The 16,327-nt window shown below is 34.8% G+C and overlaps 1 protein-coding gene across 1 annotated transcript in view; it reads right to left on the reverse strand.

Annotated features, from left to right (window-relative positions):
* Positions 1–1,089: 1,089 nt before the first annotated feature.
* The window catches only part of LOC150095067 (carcinine transporter-like), a 229,181-nt gene continuing 213,943 nt past the window's right edge, over positions 1,090–16,327 (reverse strand). Inside the window, exons 11-12 of the mRNA XM_090411186.1 lie at positions 13,317–13,492; positions 1,090–1,144 (exon numbers count right to left, since the gene is read on the reverse strand). Coding sequence (XP_090267312.1) covers positions 1,090–1,144; positions 13,317–13,492 — 231 coding nt within the window. The remainder of the gene's footprint in view (positions 1,145–13,316; positions 13,493–16,327) is intronic.

Here is a 16,327-nt window from a genome sequence, read left to right on the forward strand (position 1 = left end):
TGGAAGCGACAGGACTTGTTCTCCTGGAAACTTTGTTTTTCATCCTATACAAACTGGCTAGAGAAAATTATGCAACTGACAGACACAGCAGATAAGCTTAACCACATCACACAATTACTTTGGTTTTTATAAAGCAGAGTTACTTGGTCATGATGTACCAAATCCAATCCATTAAGGGGAAGATGAAGAGTTAGTCTCTTCATCTGTTGTGGAGTTGGTTTTTCTTCTCATTGTTCTGTCTTTCTCTCATGAACATAAAACTGACACATTTTGGTAATGGTCGTTACCAAATCTTGGTAATCTACGGAATTCATGCCGTTGACACCCTAGATGAACTCAAGTTTTCTGGTGGAAGGCTAATAATAATCCACCTGAAACACACAAACACGATATATTCGTCTAAAGGTGCTAGCCCTATTTGAATTCAAAATTTAACAATTAGCTCTGAGTAGAGAAATTTTAATTTTGATTAAACTATATCTCTACATATAGTATTTGACATACAGCAATTTTATAGATTAAAAAATAACTGAAATTGACTATATCACTAAATTACAACAGGAGAAATGAATAAGATAGTTGCATAGCAACTACCTTAGTTACTAATAGATTTCAAAAATTATATATAACATTGTTTCTTTCTTTTTTAACCCTCACAAAATGAGATAAAAAACCTATTGTCATTTCATGCAAACCATTAATATATTAACATGGGGTTATGCTTTGTCCCAAAGCATAACTTGGTTAAATTTTTTGGGTAGCATTTTCCAATTTCACTAATTGGAACCACTATTATTTTTTGAATTACACTCCTAAAATTAAAGTGTCTTTTACTATTAATCTGCGTTCTTAAAGTAAGATCATCAGTTGAATTTATATGCACATTTCATTTCTTCTTTCATCAATTCCTGAAATGTACAGGATACTAAAACAATGTAATGTAACAGACATCATTATTAGTTTTCTTTCAAAATTCAGCACTATTCTTTCTGCACTATTTATTTATTTATCTTTATCTTAATAATCTACTAGCTGCTAAACAGGGAACCAGGTTTGTGTTTTTTTTTTTTGGGGGGGGGGGGGGGGGCTTTAAACAGCTACAGCATTTTCTTGCACTTCAACTTCATTATCTGGTAGCATAATTCTGGAAAAAAAAAGTAAACAAAATGTTAAAGATGAAAAAAATGTAACATATTAAACTGATATTTTCAATTTTGTTAAAGCAAGCAGCATAAATGTATAATGTGTTAATTTATGGAAACCAGTGTGCATCCCTGGCACACTGATTTCAGTAAATTAATTATTATTATTATTACGTGACACCTTCAGGGAGTCCAAAGACTCATCGAGGGAGGGAGAGTACCTACACTACAACTCTCAGTCTCCACCACTCATCCACAACTACAATGAATCTTATCATCTACACAAACGCCATCTACTGCCCACTACCACCACTAGTATTTTCACAGACAATCACAAACATCCATGCCTCAAAAACTGTATGATAAATTTTTTGAAAATTTGGTGAAAATTAGTATGATATGAGAAGTGAAAGAAAAATTCATAAAAATTGTAAATAAATAGTTTAATTTAGTAACAAATGGGTAAATCAAGATGGTCAAAATGAGATTGTCAAAGTGTCTCAATAAGAAATATACTCATCCCTTACGATACAGCATTCAAAACAACGTTGCTACTGCTTATAATAGTGTCAAGCAGCTCCGTTGGTAATAACAATCATTGCTCCTGCAAATCCAAGTTCCTCAGTGGTTTGGGGATGGGGATTTAGAACAGCAACACTTCTACCTAGGGCATGGCATGACTCAACTTAACTCAACTAAACAACTCACTCATTTTTTTGTCTTAGTCGTTTCCAGATATTATGCCAATCTTAAATATCGCATCATCATCCTGTTCTGGGCTGATGTCAAAGTACAATGATGTAAAATTAAAGTGTTCAAATTTTTTTATATTTTTTTTTATTTTTTAATGGTGCAATATTAGTGCTAAACTTATCTTTACAGATATGTATAAACTATGTGGCATATTTCAGTAAGTTATTTAACACTGAATATTATCGCATAATTTTCTGATAGAATACATTATAATATTGGTGTAATGCTCCTTTCAATGAACAAAACTAACATTACAATAGAGATGGTTACAGGGTTGACACTGGGGAGTTCTTTCGCTTGGTTGAACAGCAGGAAGGAGTCATGACAAGGGGCCATCCCTGGAAGTTACGAAAGGAAACTGTGAGAAAGAGGATGAGGAGTGGTTTCTTTGCATGGAGGGTGGTCGAACCATGGAATGCATTACCTGATAGAGTGGTGAGAGCGAGAACAGCCAATGTGTTTAGGAGTGGTATGATAGACTTTGTGTTTCCTAGGAGGGACCTCCATCGATGAGTCTTGATAAACTTGTGTTTCTTAGAAAGGACCTCCTACAAGGAGTCTTTTGACTCCATGGAGGCCTGAATAATAATAATAATAATAATAATAATAATAAAAATAGTATTGTATTACATATTTACATAACAATATAGTATTTTGTTTACACACACACACACACTGCAGTTTTAGATGGTATAACATTTCAACCAATTTTATAAATTTAAAATGTATAATGTATACATGTGAATTAATTTATACTGTGCTATATTATCATGAAATTCTTGATATGTTCACTGAAGAGGGTGGGAGTACAGGATACTATGATAGTACTACATGAATAGTTTACATTATTACTAATTCCTATAGGCAATTTTTTTTCCATATTAATCAGTGATCTGTCAGGATCCCAATATTGTGAGATCTGATACATATATATATCTGTGTGTGTGTGTGTGTATGTGTATATATATTAGTGCTAAACATCTTTACAGATATGTATAAACAATGTGACAAGAAATGTACCACAAAACAATGACTGCTCTACAGATGCACAATGGTCTTTCTAAGCCTATATATATATACCTAGAATTTTTTTCTGCATTCTCGGCATTAAACATCTGTTTTGCTGACCTTTCCTCTCCCATTCTGTTTAAAGTGACATACTACTTGAGATTAGTTCTGCTCACACATTCATGAATGAAAACAATGTTGGGTTCCTTCTAACATCTTCATTTCTATATGATTCTACCATTGATTTATCAAAATTGTACCAACCTGGTGCGAACATAAAGGATGTAACTGAGTCTATTAGAGAGCAAAAGGAAAGGGTGAAAGAATTGATTGTTGTGGCAGGTACGAATGATTTGAAAGGAGATAAAATGGAAATGATAGAGGACCTGAATGAATTGTTTGAGGTAGCAAAAGAAAAGAGTGAGAGAGTTAGGATGATTAGTCTTTTGCTCTGGTATGACAGTGAAGTGTTTAAAAGGAGGGCCATAATTGCAAATGACTTTGTGCATGGGTTATGTATGACGAGTGGTATGGAATTTGTGGACGTGTGGAGTAAGTTTGATGGGCGAAAGGATCTATATAAGATGGATGGCTTGCATTTGAATGGATTCGGTGTAAGGAGACTTGAAAAAGTGTTGCTGAATGTAGTGGATGTGCAAAATCAGGGAAACTAGATTTATTAAGGGGGGGGGGGAGTAGATATACAGACCTTAGGGAGGCAGTTGAATGTATGAATGAGTATAATATGCTCGAGCGAATAAGGCAACAAATCAGAATGGGATAGTTAATATAAGGCATCAAGGTAGGGATGGGGCTAATGGGGGTCTTAAATTCATGTACACTAATGCTAGGAGTATTAGGAACAAGAAGGAAGAGTATTTGGCCATGGTTGGCATTTCCAGACAACAGGTTATTGGCATTAGTGAATCATGGCTGACTGTAGATGATATAGCTAGTGGGATTGAATGTGATGGGTATAGTGTGTTCAGGAATGAGAGGGAGAATAAAATGGGGGAGGAGTATTGTTGATGATAGCTGATGAGCTGCAGCCAAGGAGAATAGAAATTGAATTGCAGGATAGAGAAAAGAGCACATTTGAGGCCATTTGGTGTGAGATTGTGGCTAGCAGAACAAAATATACAATTGGGTGCTGCTATAGACCAGGTGATGGAAAAGATGGTGGAGACAGTATGCACAAGCAAATAGAAGAAATGAGTGGAAGGAGGGTAATTATTATGGGAGATTTCAACTATGGTCGCATTGATTGGAGTGAGGAGAGGACACAGAGAGGCTGCAACAGCATGTAATGGAAAATACTAGGGGTCAGAGAGTGCTTGACCTAGTAATTACATCTGAGGATTTGGCTGTAACAAATATGACCACATTGCCACCAATTGGTGAGAGTGATCATAGGGTCTTGACTTGGGAGGTGGCTAAAGGTGTGGAATTGACAATTAAGACAGGGTACATTTGAAATTATTGGGCTGGAAAGTATGACAAGCTTAGGAGTTTGATTGGTTCAGTGCCATGGCATGTACAACTGCAAGGACTAGAAGTTGATAGTGCATGGGAGGCAGTTAAGAAGTGTTTGCATGAAGCAATGGCTGACTGTATACCTAGAGTCCGAATAATAAATCAAGTAGGGGTTAAATGGATGAATAACACTATTAAGATTGAGCTGCAAAAAAAGAAACAATTATGGAGGGAATTTAAGGAGAAAGGTGATCGGCAGGAACATGAACAGTATAAAGCACAGGCCAGAAGGGTAACAAGTGCGGTAAGAAAAGAAAAAAAGGATTACGAAAGAACATTCGTCATGCAGGCTAAAGACAATCCTAAACAGTTTTTTCGATATGTTGCAAGTAAAAGGAAAAATATATATGGCAGAATGATTTTAAAGAATGTCGATGGTAGAGAGATAACTGAATCAGTTGATATAGTTGAGTTACTGAGTGAGCACTTTGCAAGAATATATCATCCAGGTGGTGACATTGCAGAAATGAATGAACCAGTAGATTATACGGGAATTGTGGTGAATGAAGTGGAGGTGAGTAGTCTATTGCATAACCTCAATGTCAATACATCTCTGGGATTGGATGGTATACCAGCTCGTGTCGTACGAGAAGCGGATAAAGAATTGTCAGTACCCTTGACCATTTTGTTTAATTTGAGTCTCAGGTCTGGGTTGGTCCCGAGGGGGGATGGAAACAGGGGAAAATAGTTCCACTGCATAAAGGTGGTTCCAAGACTGCTGTTGTAAATTACCGACCGATTAGCATATCAGGAATCATTGTCAAGGTCTTAGAGAAATAAGTCAAGAAAAGAATACAGGATTGGATAGATGAAAATGGGATATTGTATAGGGGACAACATGGTTTTGTGAAGGGTAGATCATGCCTCAGTAACTTGCACACATTTTATAACACAGTGACGGCTGAATTGGATAAGGATAAGGATAAGTGATATAGGGTTGGTGAGATGGATAGGAGGGTGGTTGATGGAGAGATACCAGAGATTGGTTTATTCAGGAGTTGAGTCCAAAAGACGGCTTGTGACTAGTGGTGTGCCGCAGGGCTCTGTTCTTGGACCACTACTTTTCAATTTGTTCATCAGTGATATAGGAAAGGATCTGAGAGGAAGTGTTCACTTGTTTGCTGATGATGCAAAGTTGGGTAGAGCAATTGTGAGTGCACAGGATGTCAAAATTTTACAGGATGATTTGGATAGTTTGGAGGACTGGGCTAGGAAAAATGGATGTCAATTTAATGTGGCAAAGTGTAAGGTTATGCATTTTGGGGTGAAAATAATAGCAGCAGTATATCAAATTGGTGGAACCGTACTCCAGGAGATTGATGAGGCCAGAGATTTGGGAGTGTTGGTGGATAGGGAATTGAAGTTTAGGGGGCACATTGCAAAAGTGGCTAAATCAGCTCATCAAATCACTTGGCTTCTGAAAAATACTTTAACATGCAGAGACAAACAAGTTATTGTTCCTCTGTATTGAGCCTTGATAAAACCCCATCTGGACTACTGTGCCCAGTTATGGGCACCAGGGTTTCTTCATGATGGGGAGGAAGTGGAGAGGATCCAGAGACGAGTGACCAAGATGATAGCAGGTCTGTGGAATGAACCTTATGAGAACAGGTTGAAGATTTGTGGGTTTCAAAAATTGGTTGATAGGTAGAAAAGGGGTGATATGATTGAGACATTCAAATTACTGAAGGGTTTCTATAAGATTAATCCAGAAGATATTTTTGAAAATAGGACTGGTGGTGGGAGGACTAGGGGCCATGCATGGAAGCTGGGAAAGAATGTGGTTAACAAGAGTGTTAGAGCTAGGTTTTTTACTTGGAGAGTGGTGAATGAGTGGAATAAGCTGCCAGAGTCTGTTGTGGGTGCTACGACCATGAATGAGTTCAAGGCAAGGTATGATAGATACTGCGTGAATGTCGATTAGTTGTTCTTGACATGATGTTAGGGCCTCCCTTGATGAGTCTGTCGACTCCTTGGAGTTGCCCGGAATAATAATAATAATTTAATGTCTAACCTATCTCATCATCTATGTGTTATTCATAGAGAATGAATAACATCAGTAATAATGTGTACCTTTTTCTCCTCACACTTGACTTTACATCAAAGCATCTTGCTGTATCTCTTTTAATTCTAACTGCTGACTTTTCTGTATCAATCCACCTAGAATTTTTTTCAGCATTCTCAGCATTAAACATCTGTTTTGCTGACCTTTCCTCTCCCATTCATACAGACAAGGTATGCCTTGATGTACTGACCTGTTTACATATATCTGTAGCATTTTGAACAGCTTTTCTCTTGGAACCATGTCATATGATTATACCAAACATACCAAATTTAAAGATCCTTGTTATATTTACATGGTTTCTTTAAAAAGTGAAAATCTGAACTGGATATTTTGATTTGGTATGCACCAGCTTGTTCTCTCCTGTAAGTTTCTCTTCGAACCACTACAAAGAGGATATATCTTTTAAAGAGGGATAATGATTTCCATATTTTTACTTGTTAGTGTATTTTTTCAAGATTCTAGTAATACTTGGAGCTAATTTATCAACTTTTGCAATATGCTCTCTGAACTTTAACTCTTGCATCCACTATAACCCCCAAGTCCCTAGCATCATCAATTCCATGTATCTAGTGCCTTCAGTATCATAAGCAGTATGTAAACTTTTAAACCAAAAGTGCATAGCCTTACATTTTGCAACATTAAATTTTGCCTAAAATGCAAATTTATTTAAATCATCTTCCAAACTATCCATATTTGGATAGTTGATTTGGATAGATCAACTATCCAAATATGGATAGTTGATCTATCCAAAATATGGATAGATCAACTATTGATCTATGGATAGATCATTGATCAATGATCATTGATCATAGATCAATGGATCAATGATCCATTGATCTATGGATAGATCAATAGTTGATCTATCCAAAACTGGATAGATCAACTATTGATCTATCCAGTTTTGCATCATCACCAGCAAACAACCTCTCCCACCCCCTTAAATCTTTCCCTATATTACTAATAAACAAATTAAAGAGTAGTTTCCCTACAGAACCACGAGGTTCTCCACTAGTCACCCTCATTCTCTCAGATTTCACTCCACCATATACTATTCTAGTGGCTGTCTGTCAGCCTCTCCCCTATCCATGCTACCAGCTTCACATCCATTTGCTCCAACTTTTGTAATACAGTCATTTGCATGTGATATTCAGTTCAAATGCCTTTACAGTCAACAGTATATCATGGTGTAGCCATTTCCCTTTTATCTAATTCTGCTGTTACTCTAATAAAATGTGAGCAAATTATAGAGGCAAAATCATGATGCCCAGTATACAGTATTGTATTCCTATCCCCCACTGCTGGAATTTACCTTTAACCAACTTTTTCAATACTTTAACCACCACTCTTGAGATATCAATTGGTCTGTAATTATGTGCACATGGTGTTTGTGCCTACATGCACATATCATTGTTTATGTGATCCCTGATGATGGGAATGTAATATTGCCAAAATATAGGAAAGTATTAATTAGAGTTATTATAATTAATTAAAATGAATATTATAATTAATATTTTAGTATGTGTTGTATTTCCTGAAAAATAATAGTTATGCGTAACCAACATATAAACCTATCTACCAGAATCAATTGGTCTGTAATTTGCTACTTTTGTCTCGAAGCTACCTTTATGTAATGGAACTATCTTACTCTTTTTCCAATTCCTTGGAACCTTGCCAGAACTGTGACTTGGATTGACCAACTTGAGCAGTGCCTCTGATGAAGTTGGTCAATCCGATGTAAATTCTCTTGGACATTCATGTAGCTCATGAGCCAACATGCCATCCAGTCCCACTGCTGTATTCGCACTGATAATTTTCAATATGCTAAGCACCTCCTGTTTATCTACTCAATTTTAAACATGAGTTTTTATCACATCAGTAACTACAAATAAATCTCACTTGGATGATACACCTTGGTAAAATGATAACTCAGAAACTCAACTCAATTTTTTTCCCCTGTCACCTTCCTACCATCAGCATCGATTAAAGTCATCCTTTCATAGTTATTTTTCCTCTTACTTGACATAACACAAAAACAATGAAAGGATGACTCTCATAGTTTTTTTGTTATGTCTTATTTTGGCCTGCTTAGCCAATTTTCTCTAATAATTTGATTTGGCATTTCTTACCATACCAGCTACTTTCTTGCTTGCACTTTGTACTGCTCATGACTATGCTGATCACATTTTTTTCTTTATGTTACTTCCACAAAGTTTTGCAGAGGTATTTTTTTGCAAAAAAAAAAAAAGTTTTTTTTTTGCAGCTCTTGCTTTATATCTCCACTCACCCACTTAACTCCCACTTGGTTTGCCCTCCTGCTGTGGGTATATAGTGTGATAGTGCTTCTCTTAAATAATCCATTACCAAATTAAAATGCCAAGAAATTATATTTTCTGTTTAATCCTATATCCAAGTGTAAGCAAACAAAGTTTGTGTGTGAAGTTTTTTCATGACTAGGCTACTTATATATAGAAGTTAATGACTTCACATTAATTGTCTTAGTATCCCATAATGCAAAGCATATATCCTTTGGGATGTGTATAATGCTGTGCAATTAACCCAAAATCATTAACTTCTATATAGAAGTAGTCTAGTCATGAATAAACTTCACACACAAATTTGTTTGCTTACACTTGAATAAAGACAAAAACAAGAATATAATTTCTTGGCATTTTTAATTTAACTTATAACCAAGTAAAAAAAAACTTTCAACATTCCACGACCACTTCCCATGCACTAATGATATTCTTACTTGTAGCTTCTTAAGCCATGACACTGCTCCAAAATGCTTCTTAAGTCTGTCATAATTAACACCAGCTTTACAGTTCAACATAAATCCTTCCTTGACAGAGAATTCAATATGCTTAGCAACTTCTCAGAACAAAACTGAATGGTCACTATTCCCAATTGGAGGCAGAGTGTCTACTTTGGTTATAGATGTATCTTTTTATGGTATTACAGATCCAGTACTATCAAACTCCTGGTCCTCATAATAATAATTACACAAAGCAGCATGTCATGGAATGCATGACATGCTGCTTTGTGTAAGACAGAGAATTCAATATGCTTAGCAACTTCTCAGAACAAAACTGAATGGTCACTATTCCCAATTGGAGGCAGAGTGTCTACTTTGGTTATAGATGTATCTTTTTATGGTATTACAGATCCAGTACTATCAAACTCCTGGTCCTCATAATAATAATTACACAAAGCAGCATGTCATGGAATGCATGACATGCTGTTTTGTGTAATTATTATTATTATCATCCTCAGACCTCCATGGAGTCAAGGACTCATCATGAGAGGCATCTCTGCATTCACACAGCACATCATACCATGCTTTATACACATCCAAATTCTCTGCAGACACCACATTCTCAGACAATACATTCCAATCATTCAAAACTCTCCATGCAAAAACTACTCACTCCTTTAGTCACACCCTCAGTATACAGCTTCCAGAGATGACCTAATGTTCACTCTCTCCCATCTTCCACCATTCTATGAAAAAACTCTTCCATGTTAATGTTAGAAGAACCCCTTACCAACTTATACATCTCTATCATATCACCCCTCTTCCTCCTCCTCCTTCTATCCACTAAGCTTTGTAAATTGCATCTTCTCAATCTTTCTTCATACTCGACATTCCAGAGACTAGAAATCACCTTAGTCCCTTTCCAATATCTATTCATCCTCTTCATCCTTTTGAAAACCAGGTAATGAAATCTGTGATTAGGCTCATATTTAGCCTAATCAAGGTCTTATACAATGGAACCAGAATCTCCTTCTACAAATCAGTATCTTCTGCATCATTGGCAGAATTTATTGTATTGTCCTCACAATTTTAGATATTGTGTCCTCTAAACTTTAGATCTCTATTCAAAATTACCCCAGATCTCTTATTTCCCCCACCTCCTTCTCTAATATATCCCCACCAAGTGTACACTATACACTATATAAAGTTTAAAACCTTATGCTTAGCAACATTCAACTGGCATCCCCATTTACTCAGTCTATTCAAGCCCTCTTGTAAAGTCACAGCATCTAATGCACTCCTTGTAGTCCTTCCCAACTTTTCATCATCTGCAAACAACTGAATATCCTCATTCAAATTTTCCCCAATATCTTTAACATGCAGGTTAAATAGTAACAATCCTAAAACAACTTTTGAGGCACACTACTAGGATATTGCTCCCATATATACAACTTGCTTGATATGCATCAAATAGCCAATCTCCAATCTAAAGCATTAAGCTAACATCCAGCCCCCATCTATTCTCATTTAGCTATCAGCTTATCACGTGGGAATCTAAAAGCCTTTGAAAAATCTAAGTATGATATCGCATATCTCACTTGTCCAGTGCACCTGTGTCCTTTTTTTTGCAAATAAGTAAATAGATTACTAAAATTTAGTAAATATTACTAAAGATTACTAAAATTATTTAAATAAATTACCTTCCTTTAGCAAATCAATGCTGTGTGTTAAGAAGAATGCTACTGTTGTCAACCCAGTTCTAGAACTTGGTCCTCACTAACCTCTCCAACACACAGGTTAGCCTATAATTTGAAGCTTGATTTCTGTCATCTCCCTTATGAAGTGGTATAATTTTGCCTTCCTTTCACTTTTTTTTCTTCAGAACTTGATCCAATGTAAGACTCATATTAAACAAGCATATCAAGACAGATGTCAACTCTCTGGCATATTCCCTCAAAATACATGGTGATATATTATTAGATCCCATAGCCTTAAACATTAAGTTGACTCAGTTCCACATCTACCTCTTGCTCACTTGCAGTCATTCTCGCCTCCTCCCCTTCCACTGCTCTCAAATCAAACTCCATATGATGTCACATTCACAAGGATGAAATAACTTTACAAAATGCTCATTTAATATCTTAACTATATCCTCCACAGTGTTTACCCTTTTACCATTTTCCATAATCATTCACTCTTCTGCTGGCTAGATACATATCAAAAGAACTTTCTCTAGATTTTTTGGCTTCATTCAATTTCATTGTTGAAATTCATCTTCCAGGCTTGACTGCTTCAGCTAATCTCCCTTTCATGTGCCAATTTCTTTTCCTCACTACACTTGTCACCTTCCTTCCTAGCCTGTACCTTATACTTCTCATGCTGCTGAGGGATGCCCTGCATTTTATATAACTTTCATAACATCCTCTTTCTCAGAAGCATCTGCATAATTTCATGATTCATCCATTTCATCCCTACTTTATTTATCCTCCTAACCTTAGGGAATACAATCTGACAATGCCATAAGTCACTGGACCAAGTCTGAGGTATAGGTGAAAAATTTTAGACCTATCATTATGTCAGGAATGGTAATTAAGGTATTTGAAAAGTTGGTTAAGGAGGAATTCAAGAATGGGTGGAGAGGACTATGATACTGTATGTGTGTATGGGGGGGGGGGTATGGCATTATAAAGGGTAGGAGTTGCCATAAGCTGGATAAGAGAAATCTGGCATATAAATTGGAATGATGGGGTGGATATGAAGCTGAAGATATGGCTAAGAGGGTAACTGATGGAGAACATTGATGAGTAATATATGGAGGAGGAAAATCAAGAAGCCATGCTATGTAGTACTGTACTTGAGCAACGACTGTTTAGTTTGTACATATATGACACTGGAATAATCTGAGAGTCTATAGGATGATTTAAATAGATTGACAGCATGGACAAAGGATAATGAGCATTAGTTTAATGAAGCAAAATTTAGGGTTATGCAATCTGGAATGAAAAGAAATTTTGTGCAGTTCAGTTCCATCAATTATACTAATGGAACTGAACTATACAAAATTGATAAGGGGTCACTGTAGACATTGTGTAAGAGTGTGGCCAGGCAAGAATAGATTTTTTGGACTGAGGGTGGACAAGTGAGTGAAACGAGCTGCCAGAGACAGTCTTAAGTACTTTTCGGTGAATGAATTTAAGATGTATTCTAGATACTATCATACATCTTGCAGAATAATGGTTAGCACGAACCTCCTGTAATGATTCTTCGAATGCCATGGAGATAACTATACAATAATTGTTGTTGAAGTTGGGTCAACTGATTGATTAGGGCTTAGGCTCCTCAGTGGCTACCTGAATCAATTATTCTTGTTGTAGTAAGATATAGTGTGTATATTAAATTATCATGTACATATGTAATGATCTTGATGTGAATTTTTCACATCAAGATAATGATGTGAATATGTGAATGATATGAAAGATAATGGCCTAATAAAAGTCAATTCTAAATACTGAGATAGTATTTATCAAAATACTAAAACTTTATCTAAATTCTTGTTTTATTTTGCTACTCTAATAATATATAAATGGTGTTTTAATAAAGAACATGTACAAAATTATTTTTATTATCTTTTTTTCCCAAGAAAACAGGTATGTTAAACAGAACTGTAAAGTAACTTTAATAATAAACAAACCTTGAAAAAGTTACAAAAAATTTAAATTAAAACATTTTATTTTTTTGAAATCTGCTCAAGAAAAAAAAAACATAATTAAAACTTGTAAACATAAAACTGTATCAGCAATACAATATTGTAAAACTTCTTGAGCATTTTAAAAATAAAAGATTATAACATCGCTCACCAACTCGTTATTTTTTCTCTTTCATTCTAAACATTGAAGATACCTACTTATAAGAATGATCATAATTCTAAATGCATTTGAAAAACAAAGGTGTTCTTAGGTTATGAATACCTTTGTTGCCCAGAAGGAACTCTCGGAAGAGTTACACTGAAATTCATTTGATGTACAGCAAACATAAAGGATAAGCTATTTTTTGTTTAACTTACTTTTGTTTTAAACATGGACAGTCAAATGTTGATTGACCTAAGCCAAAGATTTCTCCTTCCTCTAATGTATGTGGTAAATGATGTCCTAATGTCTCTGGAAGAAACAGTGAAAGCACTGATACTGCCAATATGATGACTCCTGATACCAATAATGGGAAGGCAGGATTTGATAAGGCCTAATAAAAATAAATAAATAAGTCATGTTTATGATTTTATAAATCTTCCTTCTTACTCTGCCAGCATAATAAAATATTTATGTCAACTAGAAATTTCATTATATTGAAAAAAAAAAAAGGAAAATGTGTGTTCATTTTAGATGAATAAAGCATACTTTTATGCTTGAAGTAATTGTGTAAATTCCATTCCCATTGGTATATCATCTCATATGGAGGAGGCTGGTGTTGGATTCTGATTGAAGAGAAATGGAAATTGTTAATATATCATTCAGAGTCCAACATAATCTACCATTCCCTGAGCAACATTTGTTTTTTTTTTTAAACTAATAGTCTCATACTCATAATTTGCTATTTATGTAATTTCTTCAAGTTATGTTAATCGATATTTATTTATTTATATATGTTTGGAATAAATTACAGTTATGAAAAGCTGTGTATTAAAATATCATCAATAATTTTGTGAATTTAATTCCTTTAATATAATGTTAGAAACTGTAATATATGTAATTTTGATATATTCAGAAGATTCTTTGTGGTATCACTTGATTGGTTGCTATGAGAAATTATGTTATTTTAGTTAGCGCGTGTTTACTCTATACTATGCACAAGGCGAAGTTGATGTGAGCCTAACTGGTGAGAACCAGTTACTGGCGGGAAAAAGGAAGGAGTGGATACGAAAACGAAGGTAAAAAAGAGAATCGAGTAGGAAAGTATAGAAAATGGTAGCTGGAGACTGGAAGGAAATTTTTTGACATGCCGAAAACGGAGTTTAAAGGACTGGGAATCGCTTGGTATTTTAACTTACCTTTTGCTGAGTTGGATTTATACCAATACTTCCTAACACCTAACAGTGGAATAGTGCAGGAAATAAGATAATACATATAAGAAAAAGAAGAAATAGGTAGATAATTTAAACCAAGTGCATAAAGGTTATATTCTCCCGAGTCTATAAATCAGTCACGGAAGTAGAAGATTCTTTTCTGTGTTATTACAAAGTAAAAGTCAGCAAGGACTTAAAATTGTTGTTCGATCTACTTATGTGCTGAAGCTATATCCTGGTAAGATTACCTGTACTATACTTAGCAAGAAGTAACAAAAATTAATTCCTCCAAAAGTAAATTGTTTCTAGTTGTAGTATTCAGTGAGTCAAGATTTAATATGTGATGTGCTAAGACTTTTCCCTCTTCAAATGATAAATGCTATGCTATTGAATTAAGTGTTCATTAACTGAATGAGAATACTGTGAAGCCTAACTTACATGAACTAAAATTGATTAACTGAGCCTAGAGAATTACAAATTGAATGTTTGTGAGTTGTATTCTTCTGAATATCTTGAACTGATTTGATATTTAAAACTGTTTTGAAATGTAACCTTAATCAGAGTAGAGTTGTGATATAAGCTCTTTGTAATAAGAAGGATAAGATCTGTATAATATAATCTTTAATTACAAAGTTTAAGCTCAGCGGTAGTATACTAGTGACTTAACGAGAACTTTATATTCGTTCAGTCATAATGTCCCTGTTGGAATATTGTGTTATGATGTAATTTATGTGTCACAGCATTAAATAATTTTGTTTGAATTGAATCTTGAATTTGCCTTATTTTTTCATTGCACTGCTCATTAAAATAATACGAATCTCAGCAGGAACCCTATGTAGTAAGAATAAAAACCTCGGCCTAATACAGTAATAACCTAATACAATTGAAGGTTGATTTATCTAAATTGCTCTTGCAATTCAGAATATGGAGTGGCGCAGTAAAATATAAATTTTCTTCATATTCGATTGATATATCAGTCTACAACTAGTTAAATACTAAAGAGAGAGAATTGTAATACGATAAAACGTGATTGAGAAGAAGTTACAATCCAACACTGGCTATCATGATGTGACTTATTGTTGACCAGGGTGTAACGACATGTGGTGAGAACCCTATCTCTTTGTTTGCCTGTTCTGGGGGACAACAAAACACTGGCCGAAAGAGACCAGATAAAGGTTCTTCACATTAATTAACATAACAGTAATCTTATTCAAAGAAATTTAATTTCACTTACATAATGATGATGATTTTCAGTGCCTCTCAAAATTTTTCAAGTGAGAAATATCAAATGCAAGCATTTTTATTAAAAGTAAACTATTCAATTAGAAAACCATAATGTGAATTTTTACAGCATAAAAATGTACAGTATATAATAAAAATTTGCATGCTATTAATAATATCTTGGTGTATGAAATTCTTGCCAGCAAATAAAATCTCACTATAAAATTAAAGCACTTTGTGAAATAGGAAAACTAAGAAAAAATTCAAATGTCATTGCTGAATTTCACTACAGCAAATACTGTTCTAAGAAACTTATTCATTATAGTCAACCAATGAAAAGTTCTAACTAAATAACAGTTCATCACATATGCTCAATCCTATTCTAAAGAAAATTCAGAAGCAAACTACCCACTATAACAAACTTTTCATGTAGTCTCAAGAAATTTGTAATTTAATTTCAGGAAAGTAATAAATACTTTAACATCATCAAATTCCTGCATGTACCCTCAAGGGGTTTACAGGATATGATAGTACTACATGAAAAAATTACATTACTATCTTCCTATCTACAATTTTCCTCCAAATCAGTCTATTACTTGTCAAGACTCCAACATTATCAGATCTTATATTTCTATCGTCTAAGGCACTTTGTACCGTATCAATCCACTATATCTTGGTCTTCCTCTGGGTCGTTTTCCTGCCAACCGGACAGAGAACACTTGTTTTGCTAATCTTTTCTCTCCCATTCTATTTAAGTGACAATACCACCTGAGATTAGCTCTGCTAATGCATTC

The sequence above is a fragment of the Typopeltis vanoorti genome, chromosome 21, assembly GCF_054136105.1.
Source record: "Typopeltis vanoorti isolate ZY-2024b chromosome 21, IOZ_Tvanoo_1.0, whole genome shotgun sequence".
NCBI lineage: Eukaryota > Metazoa > Arthropoda > Arachnida > Uropygi > Thelyphonidae > Typopeltis > Typopeltis vanoorti.